Raw genomic sequence first — 26,048 nt, 5'->3', positions numbered from 1 at the left:
AGTGTGCCTTCAAGGGGATTCAACCTCATACCCTCCTAACCCTGAATGTTCCATAGTACCCTACTCTACCTGCTAAATTACTGGTCAGGTGAAACTACATGTACAAAATCCTTACAATATTTCTAAGTACGGTGTCCAGTAGAGGTCGGTGTTTGAAAGCAGATTGGAATCGATGAAAGCACTGGAACTATTGCGAAAATCAGCGGGATCTTGCATTTTGAAAAAGCACGTGATCAAACTAAGCTTTGGACGCCATTTTCTTCACTGACTAAGTGAGAAACAGCAAGCACTCCTGAAAGCGGCCGGAGTTGGGAGTAATGCATAGCGGAATTTGGCCGTCGTCAAATTGGCAAAATTTACAATAGAAAATAATTAGATTAGCAGGGTAATGGGCAGAATAGAAAGTTATACAACTACTACCCATGTCTCTGACCATAGGTCCAGTAACAATTTTACATGGCGACGGTTGGGGAACTCAAATGCGAAATGCCAGGGAAATGGATTCTAAACGGTAACAAGTTACAATTGACACGACAAAACACTCCTTACGAGCTCAGAAAACCTTGCGCATTTTTAATTTCGTGAGACACTTTATTACATCTTATTCTGAAATAGCTTTATATAATTGGCAAATGGGAGGAGGGGTCCTCTAGAGAAATTACAGGAGTTAATATTGTGAGTAATTGTTTGTAGCACAGCCATTTTCAGGTCTCTCCAGAGATGTTCGATAAGGTTAAAGTCTGGGCTCTGGCTGGGCCACTCAAAGACATTCAGAGACTTGTCCCGAAGCCACTCCTGCGTTGTCTTGGCTGTGTGTTTAGGGTTGTTGTCCTGTTGGAAGGTGAACCTTCACCCCAGTCTGAGGTCCTGAGCGCTCTGGATCAGGTTTTCATCAAGATCTCTCTGTACTTTGCTCCGTTCATCTTTGCCACAACCCTGACTAGTCTCCCAGTCCCTGATGCTAAAAAACAACCCCACAGCATGATTCTGCCACCACCATGCTTCACCGTAGGGATGGTGCCAGATTTCCTCCAGACTTCCTCCATGGTTGTCCTTCTGGAAGGTTCTCCCATCTCCACAGAGAAACTCTGGAGCTCTGTCAGAGTGACCATCGGGCCTAGCAGTAGTAGTTAATGTGTTATGGGTTAGATGGAATGATTTATGTGCAAATGGATTTATGGCCGAAGAGGGGCCATCTCTGAAACTAGTGGACTGCGGCAGGCTGGAAGAACGTGCACTTCCTAATTTCAAGGCTTCTCCTGACTGATAGGAAGACCAGGAGATGTGTGGGGGAGTACCAAAGGTTCTGCACTTGGTCTGAGACAATAACACCACCTGCCTAGCCACAGAGATGCATTGCACATCTTAGACTCAGGAGGGGGAAGGGTTTGTATTAGTATTATATTAGTCGACTGCACGTAGCACGCAAATAGAGGGCGAAGTAACAGGCGATATGGCGTGGGAACACCTGCTAACTGATGGGGAAGACTGGATGATGTGATTTTATTTTAGGGCTTTCTTTTTTGTGGACCCCAGCAGAACAGTATCCCGAAGTTATCGAGTCAGGCTAAGGAAGGTGGGCATCGTCACGGTATCACACTTCGGTTTTTGCTATATATGAATATGCATAGTTTAAAGCATTACTAATACTTGTCATATTTTGTGTTTTCTTGTTCATTTCAAGACTTTTGCTATCACTCTCTTAGGAACCCGAAGGGAGAGAAAGGCACAAACTCCAGCCGAAATTCATTATCAGTTGTACAACAGGAAGGGTAATGGCAGATAGGGGGTGGGGGTAAGAGTGTGTATAGTGTGATTATATGTTTGAGACCAGGGCCTTAAGCCATGGAAGAATATTACATAGTCAAAGGCCATAAGTCTTGGAGGTGTAAACATACAAATCAATTGAGAATATGAATCATGTTGTTTTCTCTTCTGTTCATTTATTGTAACGGCGTTCGTCTGTTGAAGGAGAAGTGGACCAAAATGCAGCGTGGTGGTTACTCATGTTCTTTAATGATAACGAACGAGACATGACATAACTTAAACATACAAAACAACAAACGTAACGTGAAAACCTATACAGCATATCTGGTGACAACAAACACAGAGACAGGAACAATCACCCACGAAATACTCAAAGAATATGGCTGCCTAAATATGGTTCCCAATAAGAGACAACGATAATCACCTGACTGATTGAGAACCGCCTCAGGCAGCCATAGACTATGCTATACACCCCCAAGACGAAACACACCACAATAAACCCATGTCACACCCTGGCCTGACCAAATACATGAAGACAAACACAATATAAAGAGACCAGGGCGTGACAGAACCCTCCCCCCCTAAGGTGCGGACTCCCGGACGCACATCAAAACAATAGGGAGGGTCCGGGTGGGCGTCTGTCCATGGTGGCGGCTCCGGCGCGGGACGTGGACTCCACTCGATCATTGTCTTAGTCCTTCCTCCTCGCGTCCTAGGATAGTGCACCCTCGCCGCCGACCATGGCCTAGTAGTCCTCACCCAGAAACCCACTGGACTGAGGGGCAGCTCGGGACTGAGGGGCAGCTCGGGACTGAGGGGCAGCTCGGGACTGAGGGGCAGCTCGGCACTGAGGGGAAGCTCGGCACTGAGGGGAAGCCCGGCACTGAGGGGAAGCTCAGCACTGAGGGGAAGCCCAGCACTGAGAGGAAGCTCAGGCAGGTAGTTGGATCCGGCAGATCCTGGCTGGCTGGCGGTTCTGGCAGATCCTGGCTGACTGGCGGATCTGGAAGAGTCTGGCTGTCTGGCGGATCTGGAAGAGTCTGGTTGACTGGCGGATCTGGAAGAGTCTGGTTGACTGGCGGATCTGGAAGAGTCTGGCGGATCTGGAAGAGTCTGGCTGTCTGGCGGATCTGGAAGAGTCTGGTTGACTGGCGGATCTGGAAGAGTCTGGTTGACTGGCGGATCTGGAAGAGTCTGGCGGATCTGGAAGAGTCTGGCGGATCTGGAAGAGTCTGGCTGACTGGCGGATCTGGAAGAGTCTGGCTGACTGGCGGATCCTGGCAGACTGACGGATCTGGCTGATCCATGCTGACTGGCGGCTCTGGCTGCTCCATGTAGACTGACAGCTCTGGCGGCTTCTTGCAGACTGGCAGCTCTGGCTGCGCTGAACAGGCAGGAGACTCCAGCAGCGCTGTAGAGGAGGAAGGCTCTGGCAGCGTTGAACAGGCAGGAGACTCCAGCAGCGCAGGAGAGGAGGAAGGCTCTGGCTGCGCTAAACAGGCGGGAGACTCCAGCAGCGCTGTAGAGGAGGAAGGCTCTGGCTGCGCTGAACAGGCGGGAGACTCCGGCAGCGCAGGAGAGGAGAAAGGCTCCGGCAGCGCTGAACAGGCGGGAGGCTCCGGTAGCGCAGGAGAGGAGGAAGGCTCGGACAGTGCTGAACAGGCGGGAGACTCTGGCAGCGCAGGAGAGAAGAAAGGCTCCGGCAGCGCTGGAGAGGCGAGGCGCACTGTAGGCCTGATGCGTGGTACTGGCACTGGTGGTACTGGGCCGAGGACACGCACAGGAAGCCTGGTGCGGGGAGCTGCCACCGGAGGGATGGTGTGTGGAGGTGGCACAGGATGGGCTAGACCGTGAAGGCGTACTGGAGATCTTGAGAGCAGTGCTGGCACAGGACGTGCAAGGCTAGGGATGTGCACAGGAGGCCTGGTGCGTGAGCCTGGCACCAACTTCACCAGCCGACTAACACGCACCTCAGGACGAGTATGGAGTGCTGACCCAGGTGCCATCAAATCCCCGACACGCTCCGTCGGGCGAATACCGTACCTAAAGCACCAACTCAGCAACTCCATCATAACTCTCTCCTCCAATTTCCCCATTAACTCCTTCACAGTCTCTGCTTCGCTCACCTCTAACACCGGCTCTGGTTCTGGTCTCCTCCTTGGCTCCTCACGATAAACAGGGAGAGTTGGCTCAGGTCTGACTCCTGACTCTGCCACACTCTCCCTGAGCCCCCCCCCCCCCAATACATTTTCGGGGCTGACTCTCGGGCTTCCTTCCACGCCGCCGTGCTTGTCTCTCCAACTCCATTCTCCTATAACCCTCTTCGCACTGCTCCAGCGAATCCCAGGCGGGCTCCGGCACTCTCCCTGGGTCGACCGCCCACCTGTCTATTTCCTCCCAAGTAGTGTAGTCTCGATATTGTTGCTCCTGCTGCCGCTGTTGCTTCTCCTCATACCAGCGCCTCTCAGCTCTCGCCGCCTCCAGTTCTTCTATGGCGCGGCGATATTCTCCAGGCTGATCCCAGGGTCCTTCTCCGAACAATTCGTCCTCCCATGTCCATTCCTCCCTTTGTTGCTCCTGCCTGTTACCACGCCGCTTGGTCCTGTTGTGGTGGGTGATTCTGTAACGGCGTTCGTCTGTTGAAGGAGAAGCGGACCAAAATGCAGCGTGGTGGTTACTCATGTTCTTTAATGATAACGAACGAGACATGACATAACTTAAACATACAAAACAACAAACGTAACGTGAAAACCTATACAGCCTATCTGGTGACAACAAACACAGAGACAGGAACAATCACCCACGAAATACTCAAAGCATATGGCTGCCTAAATATGGTTCCCAATCAGAGACAACGATAATCACCTGACTCTGATTGAGAACCGCCTCAGGCAGCCATAGACTATGCTATACACCCCCAAGACGAAACACACCACAATAAACCCATGTCACACCCTGGCCTGACAAAATACATGAAGACAAGCACAATATAAAGACACCAGGGCGTGACATTTATAAGTAACTTCAAAGTTTATATCATTTTGAACAGTATGGAGCTACTATTCAAAAAAGAGGGACTGTTGTATTCTAGCTTGAAATATACTTATTCATGTTATCATACTAAAACTTATTGATTACTTTACATGTATAAGGAATGTATATGTCGGGGTCAATGATTAACAACTTTAATATGTCCATACTCAAAAACAGCAGCTCCTTGCTGTATTCGTTGAGTCTCTCTCTAGTCGTGGGTTTAAAAGTTTTCAAATCTCACATGATCAATTTTGCTGTGCGTTCGAGGATTCTTTTTACAGTCTAAGGCGTGAGAAAACTGCAGACATGGTGATCTGAATGGTCAGTGGTACGCCTATAGGTGCACTTGATTTGCTCTCTGGACTTGCTTGGTAGGCAGAGTTTTACCTTCAAAACATATGAAATAGTTCAAAATGGGAACACTTTGCCTTCTCAACGCTAGGGCCACTAAATCAAATGCACTTACCACCAACAGCATGAAATGAAAAAATAAATATTGGATTGCAAGAGTGTGCAAAGCTGTCACCAATGCAAAGGGTGGCTACTTTGAAGAACCTCAAATCTAAAATATATTTTGATTTGTTTAACACTTCTTTGGTTACTACACAACTCCATATGTGTTTTTTCATAGTTTTGATGTCTTCACTATTATTCGACAATGCAGAACATAGTAAAAATAAAGAAAACCCTGGAATGAGTATGTGTCCAAACTTTTGACTGACACTGTATGTACAGTATATATGTATATGCACATAAAAAAAATATAAATATGGGGGATTGAAAATTATTTAGACAATTATATTGATGGAAGCTTCAATTTAACTTCAATATTAAAGCTGATCTACCCCCCCACCATTTATTGATATTTTTTTTTAAAGATACAGGTGTCCTTCCTAACTTCGTTGCTGGAGAGTGAGGAAACCGCTCAGGGATTTCATCATGAGGACAATTGGGACTTTACAACAGTTACATAGCTTAATGTCTGTGATAGGAGATGGTTGGATGGATCAACAACATTATAGTTACACCACAATAGAAACCTAATTGACAGAGTGAAAAGAAGGAAGTCTATACAGAATACAAATATTCCAAAACATGCATCCTGTTTGCAATAAGGCACTAAAGTAATACCTAAAAAAATGTGGCAAAGCAATTCACTTTTTGTCCTGTATACAAAGTGTCATTGGATTTGCCCCAAACATACAACACATTACTGAGTACCACTCTCCGTATTTTTAAGCAGAGTTGTGGCTGCATCATGTTATGAGTATGCTTGTAATCGTTAAGGACTGGATAAAAAAGAAACCGAATGGAGCTAAGCACAGGCAAAATCGTAGAGGTAAAAACCTGGTTCAGTCTGCTTTCTACCAAACACTGGGAGATTAATTAATCTTTCAGCAGCACAATTACCTCAAACACAAGGCAAATCTGCACTAGAGTTACTTACCACGAAGACAAGCCAAGTTAAAGTTTTGACTTAAATCTACTTGAAAATCTATGGCCAGAATGTGAAAATCGTTGTCTAGCAATGATAAATAACCAATTTGAGCTTAACCAATTTCTAAACAATAATGGGCAAATGCTGCAAGATCCAGGTGTGAAAAGCTCTTAGATACTTAACCCAGAATGACTCACAGCTTTAATTACTGCCGAGGTGATTCTAACATGTACTGACTTAAATAAGATATTTATGCATTTCATTTTCAATAAAAAATTACAAAAATACATGTTTTCACTTTATCATTATGGGGGTATTGTGTGCAGAAGAACATAAATCAATTTAATCCATTTTGAATTCATGCTGTAACAACAAGATGTGGAATAAGTCAAGGCTTCTGAATACCTTCTAAAGGCACTGTAGGTGTGTGAAAGCATAGGCTACCTGGTCCAGGTGTAGATGGCTTTTGGGTTGCTGTCTGCTACACATAGGAACACTGTGGCTGGGGTGGCCTCACTAAGAGTAATGTTCACTGTCTGAGGTGGATCTATGGAGAGGGAGAGAGAGAGGCATGAATGTCTGTTATGCAAATTGATGGAAAGTGGTGTTGGGGAAAAAAACATACAACATTACAAAACCCATGTGCACAAACAAGTGTGCATTTAAAATTGGCCACACACACATTTCTTTCCACAGGGACGTGGGGTGAGACAGGGATGCCTTATTTACAGTTGAAAGTTTACATACACCTTAGACAAATACATGTAAACTCAGTTTTTCACAATTCCTGACATTTAATCCTAGTAAAAATTCCCGGTCTTAGGTCAATTAGGATGACCACATTATTTTAAGAATGTGAAATGTCAGAATAATAGTAGAGAGAAAGATTTCTTTCATCACATTCCCAATGGGTCAGACGTTTACATACACTCAATTAGTATTTGGTAGCATTGCCTTTAAATTGTTTAACTTCTCCCTCATGATACCATCTATTGTGTGAAGTGCACCAGTCCCTCCTGTAGCAAAGCACCCCCACAACATGATGCAGCCACCCATGTGCTTCATGGTTGGGATGGTGTTCTTCGGCTTGCAAGCATCCCCCTTTATCTTACCAACATTACGATGGTCATTATGGCCAAACAGTTCTATTTTTGTTTCATCAGACAAGAGGACAGGGGCGGCAGTGTAGCCTAGTGGTTAGAGTGTTGGACTAGTAACCGGAAGGTTGAAAGTTCAAACCCCCAAGCTGACAAGGTACAAATCTGTCGTTCTGCCCCTGAACAGGCAGTTAACCCACTGTTCCTAGGCCGTCATTGAAAATAAGAATTTGTTAATTTCTTAACTGACTTGCCTGGTTAAATATAAAAAAAATATAAAAATAAAATAAATAAAAGGACATTACCCCAAAAAGTACCATCTTTGGCCCCATGTGCAGTTGCAAACCATAGTCTGGCATTTTAATCGTGGTTTTGGAGCAGTGACTTCTTCCTTGCTAAGCGGTTATGTCGATATAGGACTCGTTTTGCTGTGGATATAGATACTTTTGTACCTGTTTCCTCCAGCATCTTCACAAGGTCCTTTGCTGTTGTTCTGGGATTGATGTGCACTTTCCTCACCAAAGTACGTTCATCTCTAGGAGACAGATAACGTCTCCTTCCTGAGCGGTATGACGGATGTGTGGTCCAATGGTGTTTATACTTGTGTACTATTGTTTGTACAGATGAACGTGGTACCTTCAGGCATTTGGAAATTGCTCCCAAGGATGAACCAGACTTGTGGAGGTCTACAATTATTTTTCTGAGGTCTTGGCTGATTTCTTTTGATTTTCCCATGATGTCAAGCAAAGAGGCACTGAGTTTGAAGGTAGGCCTTGAGATACATCCACAGGTACACCTCCAAATGACTCAAATGATGTTGTAAACTTCCAATTTCAACTGTACATAAGTATTCAGACCCTTTGCTAAGAGACTCGAAATTGAGCTCAGGAGCATCCTTGTTCCATTGATCATCCTTGAGATGTTTCTACAACTTGTAGTCCACCTGTGGTAAATCCAATTGACTGGACATGATTTGCTAAGACACATACCTGTCTATATAAGGTCTCACAGTTGACAGTGCAAGTCAGAGCAAAAACCAAGCAATGAGGTCGAAGGAATTATCTTTAGAGCCCCGAGACAGGACTGTGTCGAGGCACAGATCTGGGGAGGGGCAAAAAAATGCCTGCTCTATTGAAAGTCTGCAAGAACACAGTGGTCCCATCATTCTTAAATAGAAGGAATTTGAAACCACCAAGACTCTTCGTAGAGCTGGCCGCCCAGTCAAACTGAGCAATTGGGGGAGAAGGCACTTGGTCAGGAAGGTGACCAAGAACCCGATGGTCACTCTTACAGAGCTCTGGAGTTCCTCTGTGGAGATGTTAGAACCTTCCAGAAGGACAACCATCAGCACTCCACCAATCAGGCCTTTATGGTAGAGTGGCCAAACAGAAGCCACTCATCAGTGAAAGGCACATGACAACCCACTTGGAGTTTTCCAAAAGACACCTAAAGGACTCTCAGACCATGAGAAACAAGATTCTCTGGTCTGATGAAACCAAGATTGAACTCTTTGGCCTGGAGTAAACTGGCACCATCCCTATGGTTAAGCATGGTGGTGGCAGCATTATGATGGGGGGGATGACTAGTCAGGATCGGGGGAAAGATGAAGGGAGGAAAGTAGAGGGATCCTTGATGAAAACCTGCTCCAGAGCGCTCGGGACCTCAGATTGGGGCGAAGGTTCGCCTTCCTACAGGACAACGACCCTAAGAAAACAGCCAAAACAACGCAGGAGTGGCATTGGGACAAGTCTCTGAATGTCCTTGAGTGGCCAAGCCAGAGCCCGGACTTGAACCCGATCTAACATCTCTGGAGACACCTGAAAATAGCTGTGCAGCGACTCTTCCCCATCCAACCTGACAGCTTGAGAGGGTCTGCAGAGAAGAATGGGAGTAACTCCAAAATACACGTGTGCCAAGGTTGTATCATCATATCCAAGAATACTTAACCTGTTGATGCTCTGGGGGCGCAATTTCATTTTTGGATGAAAAACGTTCCCGTTTTAAACAAGATATTTTGTCACAAAAAGATGCTCGACTATGCATATAATTGCTACCGTTTGAAAGAAAACACTCTGACGTGTCCAGAAATACAAAGATCTTCTCTGTGCGTGCCCTATAACGTGAGCTTCAGGCAAAACCAAGATGAGATGGCATCCAGGAAATGACAAGGATTTTTGAGGCTCTGTTTTTCATGATCTCCTTATATGGCTGTGAACGCAAGAGGAATGAGTCAACCCTTTCTGTCGTTTCCCCAAGGTGTCTGCAGCATTGTGACGTATTTGTGGGCAGATCATTGGAAGATTGACCATAACAGACCACATTTACCACGTGTCCGCCCGGTGTCCTGCGCCGAAATTGGTGCGCAAAAGTCACCTGCCAGTATTTTTCCATGCGATACAGAGAGGAAAGCAAGCTTCCACGAACTGCATGTCAATGAAGAGATATGTGAAAAAACACCTTGAGGATTGATTCCAAACAACGTTTGCCATGTTTCGGTCGATTTTATGTAGTTAAATCCGGAAAAAGTTTCACGTTGTAGGTGACTGCATTTTCGGTTCGTTTCGGTAGCCAGACGCAATGTAGAAAACGGAAATTTCTCCTACACACAGACGCTTTCAGGAAACACTGCGCATTTGGTATGTGACTGAGACTCTCCTCATTGAAAACATCAGAAGCTCTTCAAAGGTAAATGATTTTATTTATTTGGTTATCTGGTTTTTGTGAAAATGTTGCGTGCTACATGCTACACAAAATGCTATGCTAGCTTTGCATACTCTTACACAAATTAGTCAATTTCTATGGTTCAAAAGCATATTTTGAAAATCTGAGATGACAGTGTTGTTAAGAAAAGGCTAAGCTTGAGAGCAGAAGCATTATTTTCATTTTATTTGCGATTTTCAGAAATCGTTAACGTTGCGTTATGCTAATGAGCCTGAGGCTTTAGTCACAAACCCGGATCCGGGTTGGGGAGTTTCAAGAAGTTAACAGCTGTAATCAATACCAAAGGTACTTCAAGAAAGTACTGAGTAAAGGATCTGAATACTTAAGTAAATGTGATATTTAATTATTTTTGTAAATTTGCAAACATTTCTAAAAACCTGTTTTTCCTTATGGGGTATTGTGTATAGATTGATTAGGGGAAAAATGTAAACATTTTAGAATAAGGCTGTAACGTAACAAAATGTGGAAAAAGTAACAGTGTCTGAATACTTTCCGAATGCACTGTGTATATCAAGGAATTGGTGAGGACACTAGAACAGTCTGCAGCACCCGGGCTCACCCTACTAGAATCTGAAGTTAAATGTCTACTGTTTGCTGATTATCTGGTGCTTTTGTCCACAACCAAGGATGGCCTAGAGCATCACCTATATGTTCTGCACATATTCTGTCAGACCTGGGCCCTGACAGTGAATCTCAGTAAGACAAAAATAATGTTCCAGTTGCTAGGACCACAAATACAGACACCACAATCTATACACAATCTATACACACACCTAAAAAACTATACATACCTCAGCTTAAACATTACCGCCACAAGTAACTTCCACAAAGCTGTGAACGATCTGAGAGACAAGGCAAGAAGGGCCATCTATGCCATTAAAAGGAACATAAAATTCGACATCCCAATTAGGAACTGGCTAAAAATACTTGAATCAGTTGTAGAACCCATTGCCCTTCATGGTTGTGAGATCTGTGGTCCGCTCACCAACCAAGAATTCACAAAATGGGATAAACACCAAATTGAGAATCTGCATGCAGAATCCTGCAAAGATATCCTCAGTGTAAAACACAAAACACCAAATAATGCATGCAGAGCAGAATTAGGCCGATATCCACTAAATATCTAAATCCAGAAAAACCGTTAAATTCTACAACTACCAAAAAGGAAGCGATTCCCAAACCTTCCATAACAAAGCAATCACCTACAGAGAGATGAAGCTGGAGAAGAATCCCCTAATCTAGCTGGTCATGGGGCTCGGTTCACAAACAGACCCCACAGAGCCCCAAGAAAGCAACACAATTAAATAATGAGAAAACTAAAAGAAAACTACTTGACACATTGGAAAGAACTAACAAAATAACAGAGCAAACTAGAATGCTATTTGGCCCTAAACAAGAAGTACACAGTGACATACCTGACCACTGTGACTGACCCCAAATTAGCGAAAGCCTTGACTATGTACAGACTCAGTGAGCATAGCCTTGCTATTGAAAAAGGCAGCCGTAGGCAGACCTGGCTCTAAAGAGAAGACACTGCCCACAAAAAGGAGGTAGAAACTGAGTTGCACTTCCTAACCTCCTGCCAAATGTGGTCAGGGCAGAAGCCACAGAACAGGCTCCATGGGTAGAGTAGAGGCCTACCACCCACACCCACCTACACCCACACACGTTAGAGGTGCTACTAGGCCCACAGCCAGTGAAGGCAGAGAGTTCATACTTACAGTTGATGTTGATTGTGTAGGCCAGGGTCCTCTCTGTTGCCAGGGCAGACTGGTTGACCACACACTGAACATGCTGCTGATTGGCTGCTCTGGTTGGCACCCCGAGCAGGTGGCTAACAACCGTGGTGGTGCTGTTGGCGTGCTGGGTGGAGTTGGTCACCGTCCTCACCAAACTGCCGAATGCATCAGTGTTCCACCTCACTTCTGCCTGTGGCTTGGCACCAGCAGCCAAACAGGATGCCAAGACAACCTCATTCTCTCCAATGACAGGAGGGACATCGACTGTAACACTCATCACTGGAGGTACTATGACCAGCAAACAAACAAATAGAACAGAAAATATGAACTAGTTGTAAATTTCAGTGAAAAAACAAACACACAGCCAGTCATGTCATGTGAAACGTATTCAAATGCTCATGTTGGAATAAGCATCATTAGTATCTACACATTTACTGTACAGCAAATCCTGTTTAAACTCACCCTCTGGTGTGAAGTACCGGCACCGAAGGTATTAAGTTTCACAGGGTGGTAAAAGTGCAAGGTGATGAGCTTGATGCTGCTTTCTAATAAATATCAAGGATCTTATTCTGGTGAAATGATAATCGATGCTTGTCTGCCTTTTTACAAATATTCCCGCTCTTATCCATAATAATCTCATCATGCACACTAGACATCCCTCACAATATCTGCGAGCTAGAGCGCAAATGATAAGACCAGAGTAGGTACATTTTAACACAACAGTTTTCCGACAAAACTATCAGTAGAGTTGAAAATACGATGGAAACAAATGTAAAATGTTTATTCGATACATGAAAATTTAAGCGAAAAAGTACATTTTGTGTGCACTGTCATCATCATGCACTGATTATTATTTGCAACATGCCAATTTGGTGGAAACACACCACTGGTGGAAACATTTGCATATTTTATAGGGATTCTAAAATATTCACATGAAAATCTGTCGCCAATTGGATGGAAACCTAAAACTACAGAGACACAAAAAGCATGTTTCATTTCTACAGAAAAGAACAAAACACTAAACCTGTAACACATTCTTCTTCTGAGAAATGAAGGCTATTCCATGCAAGAAATTGCCAAGAAACTGAAGATCTCGTACAACGCTGTGTACTACTCCCTTCTCAGAACAGCACAAACTGGCCCTAACCAGAATAGAAAGAGGAGTGGGAGGCCCCGGTGCACAACTGAGCAAGAGGACAAGTACATTAGAGTGTCTCGTTTGAGGAACAGACGCCTCACAAGTCCTCAACAGGCAGCTTAATTAAATAGTACCCAGAAAACACCAGTCCAAACGTCAACAGTGAAGAGGTGACTCTGGGATGCTGGAGTTCTAATTTACTTGTCCTGGGCTTATTGACATCATTTGAGTCAATTGATTTCAAGGCCTACCTTCAAACTCAGTGCCTCTTTGCTTGACATTATGAGAAAATCAAAAGAAATTAGCCAAGACCGCACAATTTTTTTCGTAGACCTCCACAAGTCTGGTTCATCCTTGGGAGCAATTTCCAAGGTACCACGTTCATCTGTACAAACAATAGTATGCAAGTATACACACCATGGGACCACGCAGCCATCATACCGCTCAGGAAGGAGACAATGCTGGCCCAATTGTGCGCCGCCCTATGGGACCTCCCAATCACAGCCGGATGGGATTCAGCCTGGATTCGAACCAGGGACTGTGGTGTCGCCTCAAGCACTGAGATGCAGTGCCTTAGACCGCTGCGCCACTCGAAAGTAAAAGGTCTTAATACTTATGTAAATGTGACATTTCAGTTGTGTGTAAATTGATGAGGGAGAAAAAAAACTATTGAATCCATTTTAGAATAAGGCTGTAACTTAACAAAATGTGGAAAAAATTAAAGGGGTCTGAATACTTTCCAAATGCACTTTATATGTACATATCGGTATCAATGACCTCCTAGTCCTGCACATCAACTCGGTACTGGTGCCCCGTGAATCTAGCCAAGTCATTGTTACTCATTGTGTATTTATCATTATTACGTGTTACCACATTTCTATTATTTATCTATTTTATTTTTCTCTGTATTGTTGGGAAGGGCCCGTAAGTAAGCATTTCACTGTTACTTCGTAACCAACAGGTGTAGACTGTGTCAAATAAAATAGGATTTTATCTAAAAGTATAGAATTCTACTGTATTCAGCAATTCTATACCTAAACTGACCTTTCTACAATTTTGATTCAGTAGGTATCAGTTTTGATCTGATGGATTCAGTCAGTTAAATGTCAAGTAATGTCAAAAGTAAGTGAGTATTGCATTGTGAAAGCAGATACTTATACTTGAAAATGTATTCTAAGTGAAAGAGTGGTTTGGTGCAGTGAACAAATTATTTTGTGTATTTGTTTGTCAATTAAAAATAGACTTTTGCAACATAAGCCATTTTGATGATCTGTTTAGCTTTCTTTGCTAATAGTTTATACCTGAAAATTGCACCAAAGTGATAGAAAGAAATTGGTATGCAAATTCGGTTTTGGATGACAGGTTAGTCAAATACTGTATTGAATATTATATTTACTATCTACTATTCAGAACTTCAAAAATAACAGTTTTGTAATGTGCATCTTGTATCTTTTGCAGTGAGCCTATCATTATCTGTTGTATTGGTGACAAAACAAAATGTTCCCATGGTATTTCATAGAAAACTTAAGATTTTGCATGAATGACTCGGGGGTAAAAGTTGTGTTCAATAAAAATAAATAAAAAGGTTCTGAACATAAGATAGGGAGCATTACAAGTGTCATCACCTTACAGTTTTGAACTTAAGACTTTTGAAGAAATACTACTTACATCTGAAAATTGTATATTAATATATGCTGTTTAGTAGACACTTTTATCCAAAGTGACTGACAGTCAAGCAAAAATGGTTTGCTCCTCAGATTAAGTTAACGTGGCCGTGGCTTGCAACATAAACGCAGGCAGACAGGTGTCGAGGCATTCAGTCACTGTTCGATTGAAAGTTAGAATGGGCAAAACGAGTGACCTAAGCAACTTTGAGGGTGGTATGATCAGCGGTGCCAGGAATGCCGGTTCCAATATCTCAGAAACTGCTGGCCTCCTGGGCTTGTCACGCAAGACGGTGTGGTTACCGAGAATGGTGCGACCAACAAAAAACATCCAGCCCATAGCAGTCCAGTGGGAGAAAACAGCTCGTTGATGAGAGGTCGAAGGAGAATGGCAAGAATCCTACAAGCTAACAGGCGGGCCACAAACAGGCAAATAACGGCGGGCGCAGTACAACAGTGTGCACGGCGTCTTGGAACGCACCACTCATCGGTCCTCGTCATGGATGGGGTACTGTAGCAGACGACCACACCCGATTACAAAGTGCGTGACAGCGGCCACGCGATCACCAACACTTGACAATTGAGGAGTGGAAAAACATCACCTGGTCTGACGAATCCCGGTTCCTGTTGCGTCATGCTGATGGCAGAGTCAGAATTTGGTGTAAGCAGCATGAGTCCATGGCCCCATCCTACCTGGTTTCAACGGTACAGGCTGGTGTAATGGTGTGGGGCATTTTTTGCTGGCACACGTTAGGTCCCTTGATACCAATTGAGAAACGTTTCCATTCCCCGAAGACTTCAGGCTGTTTTGGAGGCAAAGGGGGGTTCGACCAGGTACTAGATGGATGTACCTAATAAACTGACCACTGAGTATATTGAGAGTTGATGTGCTCTTGTTACAACTTCGGTGGTAAGTAAGAGGATCTTGGTTTAAAAAAAACAACAGAAATGTGTAGATGAGGTCTCTGCTCTTACTTCACTTTAATAATGAACCCCTACCCACTTTCTGGTATTGATATTTCACACTCTTTCTACAATGTCAAAAGTAGAAACAGGGAGGCAAAGAAGGAAGTGTTCTTACCTAGAACCGTAAGAGGTATCTCTATACTGTATACTCCACTTGGGAAGACACTGAAGACGCATGTGAAGGTGCCTTCATCCAACAGTCTGGCAGCAGTTATGCGAATAGAACCAATGTTTTCTGTCGGGTTCCCAAAAAACTGGACTCTATTTTCCAATCCATTCGATGAAATAAAGTTAGTAACCCCACTGGGATAAATAAGCAAGAAATTATGGTTCTCTGGTTCTTCCAGAGTCCTTTTCTGCCATGTTATCTGTTCAAGCTCCTCATCTGTCTCTAGCAGTCTGCAGGATAGGTCCACGTCCTCTCCCTGTACCACAGTCCTGCTTCCTCCAATCACCTGTATACCTTGAGAAAACATAGGCTCAAAAAACATTCAAAAATGTACCTGTAGAATAGATGCTTAAACTAAAAAAAAGCAATAATAATTTACAGAAATGGTACCTAAACATACACAAATAAGAATTGTTTGTATATAGCTGTGCTTGTGAAATATATCTCCTATTGATGCAGACATTTGTGTACGACTATTGCAAAAACGTATTGGACCTTAATCCCATTTGGGCAGCCATAGTCAGAGATGGCCAAAGCATATTCAGATCTGTGCCCAGTCCAGGCTGAAGCTACGTAGTGAATATATATTCGAATAATAAGCTAAAAACATTGACTCTGTTCATACCGTTATTAAAGAGTAAGATATTCAAGACATTCCAGATGCTTGTGCATGTTCATCACGTCTCAAAACATAGTGAACATACTGAGCTGATGTGTGTGCCATGTTGTTTCCTAAAAGGACAAGGTCTAGAATGATGGGAGTGTGTGTTTGGTGTGTTATTGCCTGCCCTGTGTCAAAAATAAAAAACTTGAGCTCAATAGTATGAGATTTTATGACATAAATTGGAAACCTACTTTCTGAACTCCTGTGGATGACGAGTAGAATCACACAGCATAGAACAGCTTCCGTGACATGCTTTGCTCTTCTCATTGCAAGGGTCACTAGGAAAAATGGAATTATAGAATTATATTACATTCTGATGTAATGTTGTTGCAATTGTTGATAACTAACTGTTGTGCTCTACTACACCCCCTTGCACTTTTCACATTTTGCTGCCTTCCATTTTTTTTCCAACATTTGAGGGAAAGAATTATCCTACATATCTACACAACCTACTCCACATTTTGAAAGTGAAAGAAAGTATAGAAAATGTCCCCCCCACCCCCCAAAAAATTAAATATCATACATGGATAAATCATTTTCATTAAGATTTTAATAACTTTGCACAACTCTAAGGGCAACATACCGTATAAAAGTGCCTTCAGAAAAGATTCACAACCCTGGACTTTTTCCACATTTTGTTGTGTTACCACCTGAATTTAAAATTGATTAAAAAAAATGTGTCACTGGCCTACAAACAATACCCCATAATGTCAAAGTGGAATTATGTTTAGACAGTTTTACAAATTAATTAAACATGAAAAGCTGAAATGTCTGAAGTCAATAAGTATTGTTATGGCAAGCCTAAATAAATTCAGGAGTAAAAATGTGCTTAACAAGTTACATACAGTGCATTTGTTAAGTTCACTTTTTCAAAATTGTGTTACAGCCTTATCCTAAAATTTTATAAATATCCCTCCAATCTACACACAATACCGAATAAAGACAAAGGGGAAAAAAACAAAAAAAACATTAGTATTCAGACCCTTTGCTATGAGACTCAAAAATAAGCTCAGGTGCATCCAGTTTCCATTGATCATCCTTGAGATGGTTCTACAACTGTAGAAACATGTTCTACAACGTCCTTGAGATGAGTCCACCTGTGGTAAATTCAATTGATTGAACAGGATTGGGAAAGGCACACACCTGTCTATGTAAGGTGCCACAGTTGACAGTGCATGTCAGAGCAAAAACCAAGCCCTGAGGTCAAAGGAACTGTCCGTAGAGCTCCAAGATAAGATTGTGTCATGGCACAGATCTGGGGAGGGTAACAAAACGTTTCTGCTACACTGAAGGTCCCCAAGAACACAGTGGCCTCCATCATTCTTAAATGGAAGGAATTTGGAATCACCAAGACTCTTCCAAGAGCTGGCCCACCAACCAAACTGAGCAATTGCGGAAGAAGGGTCCGATGGTCACTCTGACAGAGCTCCAGAGTTCCTCTGTGGAGATAGGAAAATCTTCCAGAAGGACAACCATCTCTGCAGCACTCCACCAATCAGGACTTTATGGTAGAGAGCCAGATGGAAGACACTCCTCAGTAAAAGGCAAATAACAACCCGCTTGCAGTTTGCTAAAAGGCAAACCATTAGACCATGAGAAACAAGATTCTCTGGTATTATGAAAACAAGATTAATACCTATGTATTCATCGACTACAGCTCAGCATTTAACACCACTGTAACCTCAAATCATCATCATGCTCGAGACGCTGGGTCTTGACCCCGCTCTGTGCAACTGGGTACTGGACTTCCTGACGGGCCGCCCCCAGGTGGTGAGAGTAGGTAACAACATCTCCACCCCGCTGATCCTCAACACTGGGGCCCCAGTGGTGTAACTCTGTTGTCTGTTCACACTGCTATGCTTTATCTTGGCCAGGTCGCAGTTGTAAATGAGAACTTGTTTTCAACTAGCCTACCTGGTTAAATAAAGGTGAAATAAAAATAAACATTAGCTCACAATAATAATTATTATTTTGATGGTAAATAGTACGTCTTAAGCCGTTAGAAGTTATGGCGATTTTCCTTCCTAAATCGCCCGACAAAGTTATAGAAAAATGGTTTATTGGCTAAATGTGGCAACTCTATTGCTGCGACAAAATAAAATGGCGTTAGACATTTTGTTAGGCAAATATGCCATTTATAACGGTTTGTAGTCTTAACATCTGCCACACAACGGCACAATTGCTAATTTAGCCTAACGTTTGTTTACTAATGGCGTATTCTTTTCTCTTGCAACAAACATTCCTTTGAGTCACATTAGCTCACAATAATTATTATTTTGATGGTAAATTGTACGTCTTAAGCCGTTAGAAGTTATGGCGATATTCCTTCCTAAATCGCCCGACAAAGTTATAGAAAAATGGTTTATTGGCTAAATGTGGCAACTCTATTGCTGCGACAAAATGGCGTTATCAGACAGTTTGTTGGTCATGGCAACGTTAAATATGATGATGATGTTGTTGGACGACAGATCGCAGCACGATCTATTCACCCAACGAGTAGCCGAATAGGCATCAACTTACCACGAAGATTATTTGTAATGTTTGTCCATCGCAAAAACAATCCTTCTTCAAGGTGAGGTCTGTCTCGTAAATGTTGTTTTGGGTGGGTATAATTTGTGGAACCTTCCAACAGGAAGCAGTCTGCAGGATAAGTCCACGTCCTCTCCCTGTACAGCAGTCATGCTTCCTCCAATCACCCGTATACCTTGAGAAAACATAGGCTCAAAAAACATTTAAAAAATGTACCTGTAGAATAGATGCTTAAACTAAAAAAAAGCAATAATAATTTACAGAAATGGTACCTAAACATACACAAATAAGAATTGTTTGTATATAGCTGTGCTTGTGAAATATATCTCCTATTGATGCAGACATTTGTGTACGACTATTGCAAAAACGTATTGGACCTTAATCCCATTTGGGCAGCCATAGTCAGAGATGGCCAAAGCATATTCAGATCTGTGCCCAGTCCAGGCTGAAGCTACGTAGTGAATGTAGTATTCGAATAATGAGCTAAAAACATTGACTCTGTTCATACCGTTATTCAAGAGTAAGATAGATATTCAAGATATTCCAGATGCTTGTGCATGTTCATCACGTCTCAAAACATAGTGAACATACTGAGCTGATGTGTGTGCCATGTTGTTTCCTAAAAGGACAAGGTCTAGAATGATGGGAGTGTGTGTTTGGTGTGTGTTATTGCCTGCCCTGTGTCAAAAATAAAAAACTTGAGCTCAATAGTATGAGATTTTATGACATAAATTGGAAACCTACTTTCTGAACTCCTGTGGATGACGAGTAGAATCACACAGCATAGAACAGCTTCCGTGACATGCTTTGCTCTTCTCATTGCAAGGGTCACTAGGAAAAATGAAATTATAGAATGATATTACATTCTGATGTAATGTTGTTGCAATTGTTTAACTAACTGTTGTGCTCTACTACTCCCCCTTGCACTTTTCACATTTTGCTGCCTTCCATTTTTTTTCCAACATTTGAGGGAAATAATTATCCTACAGATCTACACAACCTACTCCACATTTTGAAAGTGAAAGCAAGTATAGAAAATGTCCCCCCCACCCCCCAAAAAATGAAATATCATACATGGATAAATCATTTTCATTAAGATTTTAATAACTTTGCACAACTCTAAGGGCAACATACCGTATAAAAGTGCCTTCAGAAAAGATTCACAACCCTGGACTTTTTCCACATTTTGTTGTGTTACCACCTGAATTTAAAATTGATTAAAAAAAAATGTGTCACTGGCCTACAAACAATACCCCATAATGTCAAAGTGGAATTATGTTTAGACAGTTTTACAAATTAATTAAACATGAAAAGCTGAAATGTCTGAAGTCAATAAGTATTGTTATGGCAAGCCTAAATAAATTCAGGAGTAAAAATGTGCTTAACAAGTTACATACAGTGCATTTGTTAAGTACTCAGACCCCTTCACTTTTTCAAAATTGTGTTACAGCCTTATCCTAAAATTTTATAAATATCCCTCCAATCTACACACAATACCGAATAAAGACAAAGGGAAAGCAAGTTGAGAAATGTTTGCTAATTTATTAAAAATAAAAAACAGAATAATTTTACATTAGTATTCAGACCCTTTGCTATGAGACTCAAAAATAAGCTCAGGTGCATCCAGTTTCCATTGATCATCCTTGAGATGGTTCTACAAAACATGTTCTACAACATCCTTGAGAGGAGTCCACCTGTGGTAAATTCAATTGATTGAACAGGATTGGGAAAGGCACACACCTGTCTATGTAAGGTGCCACAGTTGACAGTGCATGTCAGAGCAAAAACCAAGCCCTGAGGTCAAAGGAACTGTCCGTAGAGCTCCAAGATAAGATTGTGTCATGGCACAGATCTGGGGAGGGTAACAAAACGTTTCTGCTACACTGAAGGTCCCCAAGAACACAGTGGCCTCCATCATTCTTAAATGGAAGGAATTTGGAATCACCAAGACTCTTCCAAGAGCTGGCCCACCAACCAAACTGAGCAATTGCGGAAGAAGGGTCCGATGGTCACTCTGACAGAGCTCCAGAGTTCCTCTGTGGAGATAGGAAAATCTTCCAGAAGGACAACCATCTCTGCAGCACTCCACCAATCAGGACTTTATGGTAGAGAGCCAGATGGAAGCCACTCCTCAGTAAAAGGCACATGACAGCCCGCTTGCAGTTTGCTAAAAGGCAAAACATTAGACCATGAGAAACAAGATTCTCTGGTATAATGAAAACAAGATTAATACCTATGTATTCATCGACTACAGCTCAGCATTTAACACCACTGTAACCTCAAATCATCATCATGCTCGAGACGCTGGGTCTCGACCCCGCCCTGTGCAACTGGGTACTGGACTTCCTGACGGGCCGCCCCCAGGTGGTGAGGGTAGGTAACAACATCTCCACCCCGCTGATCCTCAACACTGGGGCCCCAGTGGTGTAACTCTGTTGTCTGTTCACACTGCTATGCTTTATCTTGGCCAGGTCGCAGTTGTAAATGAGAACTTGTTTTCAACTAGCCTACCTGGTTAAATAAAGGTGAAATAAAAATAAACATTAGCTCACAATAATTATTATTTTGATGGTAAATAGTACGTCTTAAGCCGTTAGAAGTTATGGCGATTTTCCTTCCTAAATCGCCCGACAAAGTTATAGAAAAATGGTTTATTGGCTAAATGTGGCAACTCTATTGCTGCGACAAAATGGCGTTATCAGACAGTTTGTTGGTCATGGCAAAGTTAAATATGATGATGATGTTGTTGGACGACAGATCGCAGCACGATCTATTCACCTAACGAGTAGCCGAATAGGCATCAACTTACCACGAAGTGTATTTGTAATGTTTGTCCATCGCAAAAACAATCCTTCTTCAAGGTGAGGTCTGTCTCGTAAATGTTGTTTTGGGTGGGTATAATTTGTGGAACGTTCCAACAGGAATCCGGTCCAAAAACTTCGTAAATAACAAGGTTGTGTTAGAGTTGCGTAAATTCAAATCTGGTATCAGGATAAATATAACAATGAGTCACCGATTTTATACTATGCATTTTTTATTAGCTAAGTAATAAATGGCAAATGCAACTTTCGTATATTCGGGCTCTCTGTAATACCACGCAGGGCAGAACAGAGAACTGACAAGACGTATGTAAAACAGTATTCTTTATACTGTGATAGACGGGTTGGAACTGTCTATCACAGTAGAGACTGGGCGTGGTTTAAACTTGTCCAGTCCATTGCAGGCGCCCAGGCGGGCCCCGCGTCTTGGCGCTTCTGTTGATAGATGTGAAGAACATCCAGGCTCTCATGCTCCATACCGTTATCTCACACCTGCCTCCTGTTATCTAACAAAAGACCGCTTGTTCTCGCAACACCCCGCTCTGAATGTGCCCCCCTCCCAACTAATTTGAACAGTTCCTGTCTTCATGCTTCTCTGTATTTTTCCACCATGAGAAAGTCCCATGGCCCTGATACTTTTAACAATGTTTCAAGTCAGCTATGTTGCATAACACATACATACATCCACACAAGCCAACAGCAGATAATATTCAATCATATATATGGTAATGGCTATAATGTAAAATCAGGATCCAACAATCCCCCTGTTGACACCCGCCAGGGTGTCACTCATTACCCTTATTTCAGCGGTCCCAACATAGTAATGTGTTAATAGCATTTCATGAAAATAACAAAAGGTTTATTATTAATAAAATATTATTATTTTTATTTTTATTGATTTTTTTACAGAAAAACAGAAAAGAAAAATCAACCAAGAAAAAATAAAAATCAAGTGATATATGCTTATGTCTCCCCCTGTTGACAAAAACAGGATAAGACTATTGTTTATTGACATAAAACTTTAGTCATGGAAAACAGCGTAAAGCAGAGCAAAGCATTATTATAAACCATCTGGTCCTCTCAGCTACTCCTATCCTGCACCAGGTGGGCACCATGCCACCCAGGGACTCCAAACCATGGGTCATCCTCAGTCAGTCTCATCCTCCCCTGAAAGCATGCTTCAGTATCAGCATCTCCAACTGGAGCATCAAGCAAAGGCATCATGCCTGAAGCCTTCACCACATCTGTAACAGACTTCTTTAAACACGGTATGATGCAAGCAGCACAACACATCAATAACAAAAATACAAGAATTAGGGTCAGAAATCCAGTAACCACCATACCAGTGTACTTACCAAAACAGGCTCCCAACCAAGAGAACAGTCCAGACTCCTCCACCCCCGCCATGGTCCTCATCTCAGCAGATAGTGCATCAAGCCCACTAAGGGCCTTAGATATACTACCATCTGGACTGGTGTTATTAGGAATATACGTGCAACATTGTTCACTGAACATCTTGCAGCCGCCCCCCTGACTGGCAAGAAGCATATCCAAAGCAAGTCTACTCTGTCTGGCAACCCTAGATGTGGCCTCAAGCTGTTCAGACAGACCAGTGAGTGCATCACGGGAGTAATTCACAAAACCCTGTTGATTATAGTAGATATAATTAATCCATGCAGTCTGTCTTGCATCCACTGGACCTATAATAGGTAGTAAGTGCCAGAGTCCATCATTCCTACCCAAGGCCTGAAACTCATGAGGAACCCCCACTGGCACTCCCAACAGGTTAGTGTGTATGTCAACTACATCCTCTGTCCATGGAGCACTACGTCTATGTCTCCCATGGGATGGAATGTTTTCAGGTCCCCTGGATACAGAACCCAACAGCTGCTCAGCAGTAACATCAACAATGGTCAGTGGAATTATCAAACTGGTCAGAGCACACATACCTTGCCAGTCTCCTCTAAGAATGGGTCTCAGCACTCTTTTGGGTCCACAGATCCACCACACATCAGCCAGACCACTAGTTTGGTTTAGGCCTGTAACTGGCCAAGTGGAATTAATGGTTATGTTACTACTGCAATCAGCTTCAGGCAATCTCCCATAATCAATGCCATTACCTGTACCCATGATGCAACTGTAATTGCCCCCATATGCCTTAACACCCAAAGGGGCCCGATGAGGAGGTACTGTAGGAAACACAAGGCTCAAAGAGGAACAGAGAGTTGAATTGGGCTGAACCTGGTAAAAACCTCTCAGAATACACAACCACCCCTCTCGTTCTCCTATAGCAGATGGGTGCGTAGCCAGAACAGGTCTAGCATGACCAATGTTTCATGTAACTCATGCAGTCCTTTCTTTTCAGGGTCTTAGCTGTATACCTCATATACGACAGCCACAAATTGTCCCTACCATCAAAACCAGTCTCTGTGCCTAATTGATCAATAGCTGAATAGTCTCTAACATGAATTACCTGAATGGGATTTTTAACACAGTGGTGGCAGGTTCGGTCCAGGGGTGGTAGAGGAGTGTGTCTGGCCCCGGTTCGTCTGGGACCTCTGGTTTTGGCAGCACCTTAATAGAAAACACACCCATCGTGTCTGTCCCGGTCCTTTGTAGTCTGAGGGTGTAAGTGCCTGCATCAGAGAGCTTAATAGTTTTGATGGTTAGTAGGATTTCATCACCTTTACAAAGTTCAACAGTGCTCCCAGGTTTCCCCCATATCATGGAAAACCTATCCACCTTTGTGGGATCCCCTATGCTATAAGGATACCCTCTTCTCCAATCCCAGAACTGTCCCAAGTCGGTTATCATGTAATCCCCATACGGACACCCTCCCAATTTAAAATAATTTAATTTATAATTTCGTCCACTTGTTCTGTAGACATACAATCAGCACTCCACGGGTCAGAACCTGGAATCGCTGGTACCTCACCATCTATTGCCATCGATTTCTCCAGAGTCCTGGAAATAAGGCCTCGTACACAGGGAATTAGACAACAGCCCCATACAACGAAAACAGTCACACAGGTGAATGTAGCCCATAACACAGTGATCATAACATTTTTCCATTTTCCAAACGTACTATCAAACCCAATTAGTCAGAGAAGTATCCACCCCAGAGTTTTCTGCCAAACCGTGAGCCAGGGTGGTCAAACCAGCAGAGGCTTCAGGCACTGATTCGTCCGGAGGTGTGTTATTTGGGATGTAAGCACAAACATGGTCCTGATAATCACGCATACTTCTCCCTTTTCAGCCATTAACATATCTAATGCAATTCTATTCTGCCAAGCCATCCAGCTGGTTGCTTCAGTCTGTTCTGCAAAACCTTTAATAGCATCTCTGGTATAATTGTTAAAGCGCTGTTGATTATAATAAATATAATTAATCCAGGCCACGTCCGTGGAACCCCATTGTTATCAATGTATACTTTGTCCTTCCATACTGGGTGAGTGGATTCATATAGCCCTCTCTCTCCAAATGAGCTATGACCTGTGTCCACGATCAATATGGGAACCTGCACCGATATATCCCATAATGGCTCAGTGTCCTAGACTGCCATGTAGTTAAAGACTCCATTTTGGTCTACATAAAACTCCATTGAGAGATCCTTCCCAACCTCTACTCTAACTTCCAGTCTACCCAGATCTAGGGATCTCTTATGCTTATTTTGGAACAAAATCCTCATCGTCTAAACCATGGGTCAAATTACCACTCTCCGCTTACTCAAGTAGGACGTGCTGTATCAGGAATATGTCACCCACGATAAGACAGCTCAGACGAACAGCTTCCATGTGAAGCCCCACCCTCTCCCCTAGAACACATCGCTTAGCAAGAGCCAGACACATCTTCACTTCAATGAACAAAAACAGGGGTGATAGGACAGGCAGGAATACTTCATTCGAGAGCAGGCCCCCGGAATTCTGTTAATTCCAGTTCTCCTCTCGAACACTGTTTATTGTTTGACAGTGTCAAGGTGTCTTACCCTCCCGCCGTGCGATATGAATCCGGGTAGCTCTTTCAGCTAGCTGTCACCAGGAGTCCTTGGTATGGTCCCCCCAACAAGCCTCTGGGACTGGATTTGAGTGACTTCACCTGTAGTTCACCTGTAATGCATTACATCCTGGACATACAGGCTTGTTTAACAAACAGTTTCTCATATTTTTTATCTGATTATATCTTTAGTTTCTTATCCAATAGGCCCCATCCTATCCTAGACCACAACTTAGGTAAGATTAGTATATTATTCTTCTGTTCTGACATTATCATGTAGGAGCGCCCCTTTTCATTCTCCACATATCCAA

The 26,048-nt window shown here is 42.9% G+C and overlaps 1 protein-coding gene across 9 annotated transcripts in view; it reads right to left on the bottom strand.

Annotated features, from left to right (window-relative positions):
* LOC135547425 (nectin-3-like) overlaps positions 1-24,625 on the bottom strand; it is a 41,980-nt gene extending 17,355 nt beyond the window's left edge. For 2 of the 9 annotated variants that reach the window (XR_010456710.1, XM_064976442.1), the window contains exons 1-8: positions 21,735-24,625; positions 19,670-19,756; positions 18,917-19,100; positions 16,980-17,046; positions 16,588-16,674; positions 15,679-16,026; positions 11,778-12,083; positions 6,683-6,785 (exon numbers count right to left, since the gene is read on the bottom strand). Coding sequence is in view for 8 of the 9 variants with exons in the window: in XM_064976442.1 (XP_064832514.1) it covers positions 6,683-6,785; positions 11,778-12,083; positions 15,679-16,026; positions 16,588-16,674; positions 16,980-17,046; positions 18,917-19,100; positions 19,670-19,756; positions 21,735-21,763 (1,211 nt within the window). In the remaining variant the exon portion in view is untranslated. Of the gene's footprint in view, positions 1-1,994; positions 4,404-6,682; positions 6,786-11,777; positions 12,084-15,678; positions 16,027-16,587; positions 16,675-16,979; positions 17,047-18,916; positions 19,117-19,669; positions 19,757-20,059; positions 20,127-20,665; positions 20,673-21,734 lie in introns of those variants that run through there. The other 7 variants (XM_064976437.1, XM_064976444.1, XM_064976443.1 and 4 more) reach the window with 7 other exon arrangements.
* Between the last annotated feature and the right edge of the window lie 1,423 nt (positions 24,626-26,048).

This window comes from Oncorhynchus masou, chromosome 10 (genome assembly GCF_036934945.1).
Source record: "Oncorhynchus masou masou isolate Uvic2021 chromosome 10, UVic_Omas_1.1, whole genome shotgun sequence".
Lineage (NCBI taxonomy): Eukaryota > Metazoa > Chordata > Actinopteri > Salmoniformes > Salmonidae > Oncorhynchus > Oncorhynchus masou.
The sequence above is the reverse complement of the archived record's forward strand: the minus strand, read 5'-3'. Positions and strand labels throughout refer to the sequence as shown.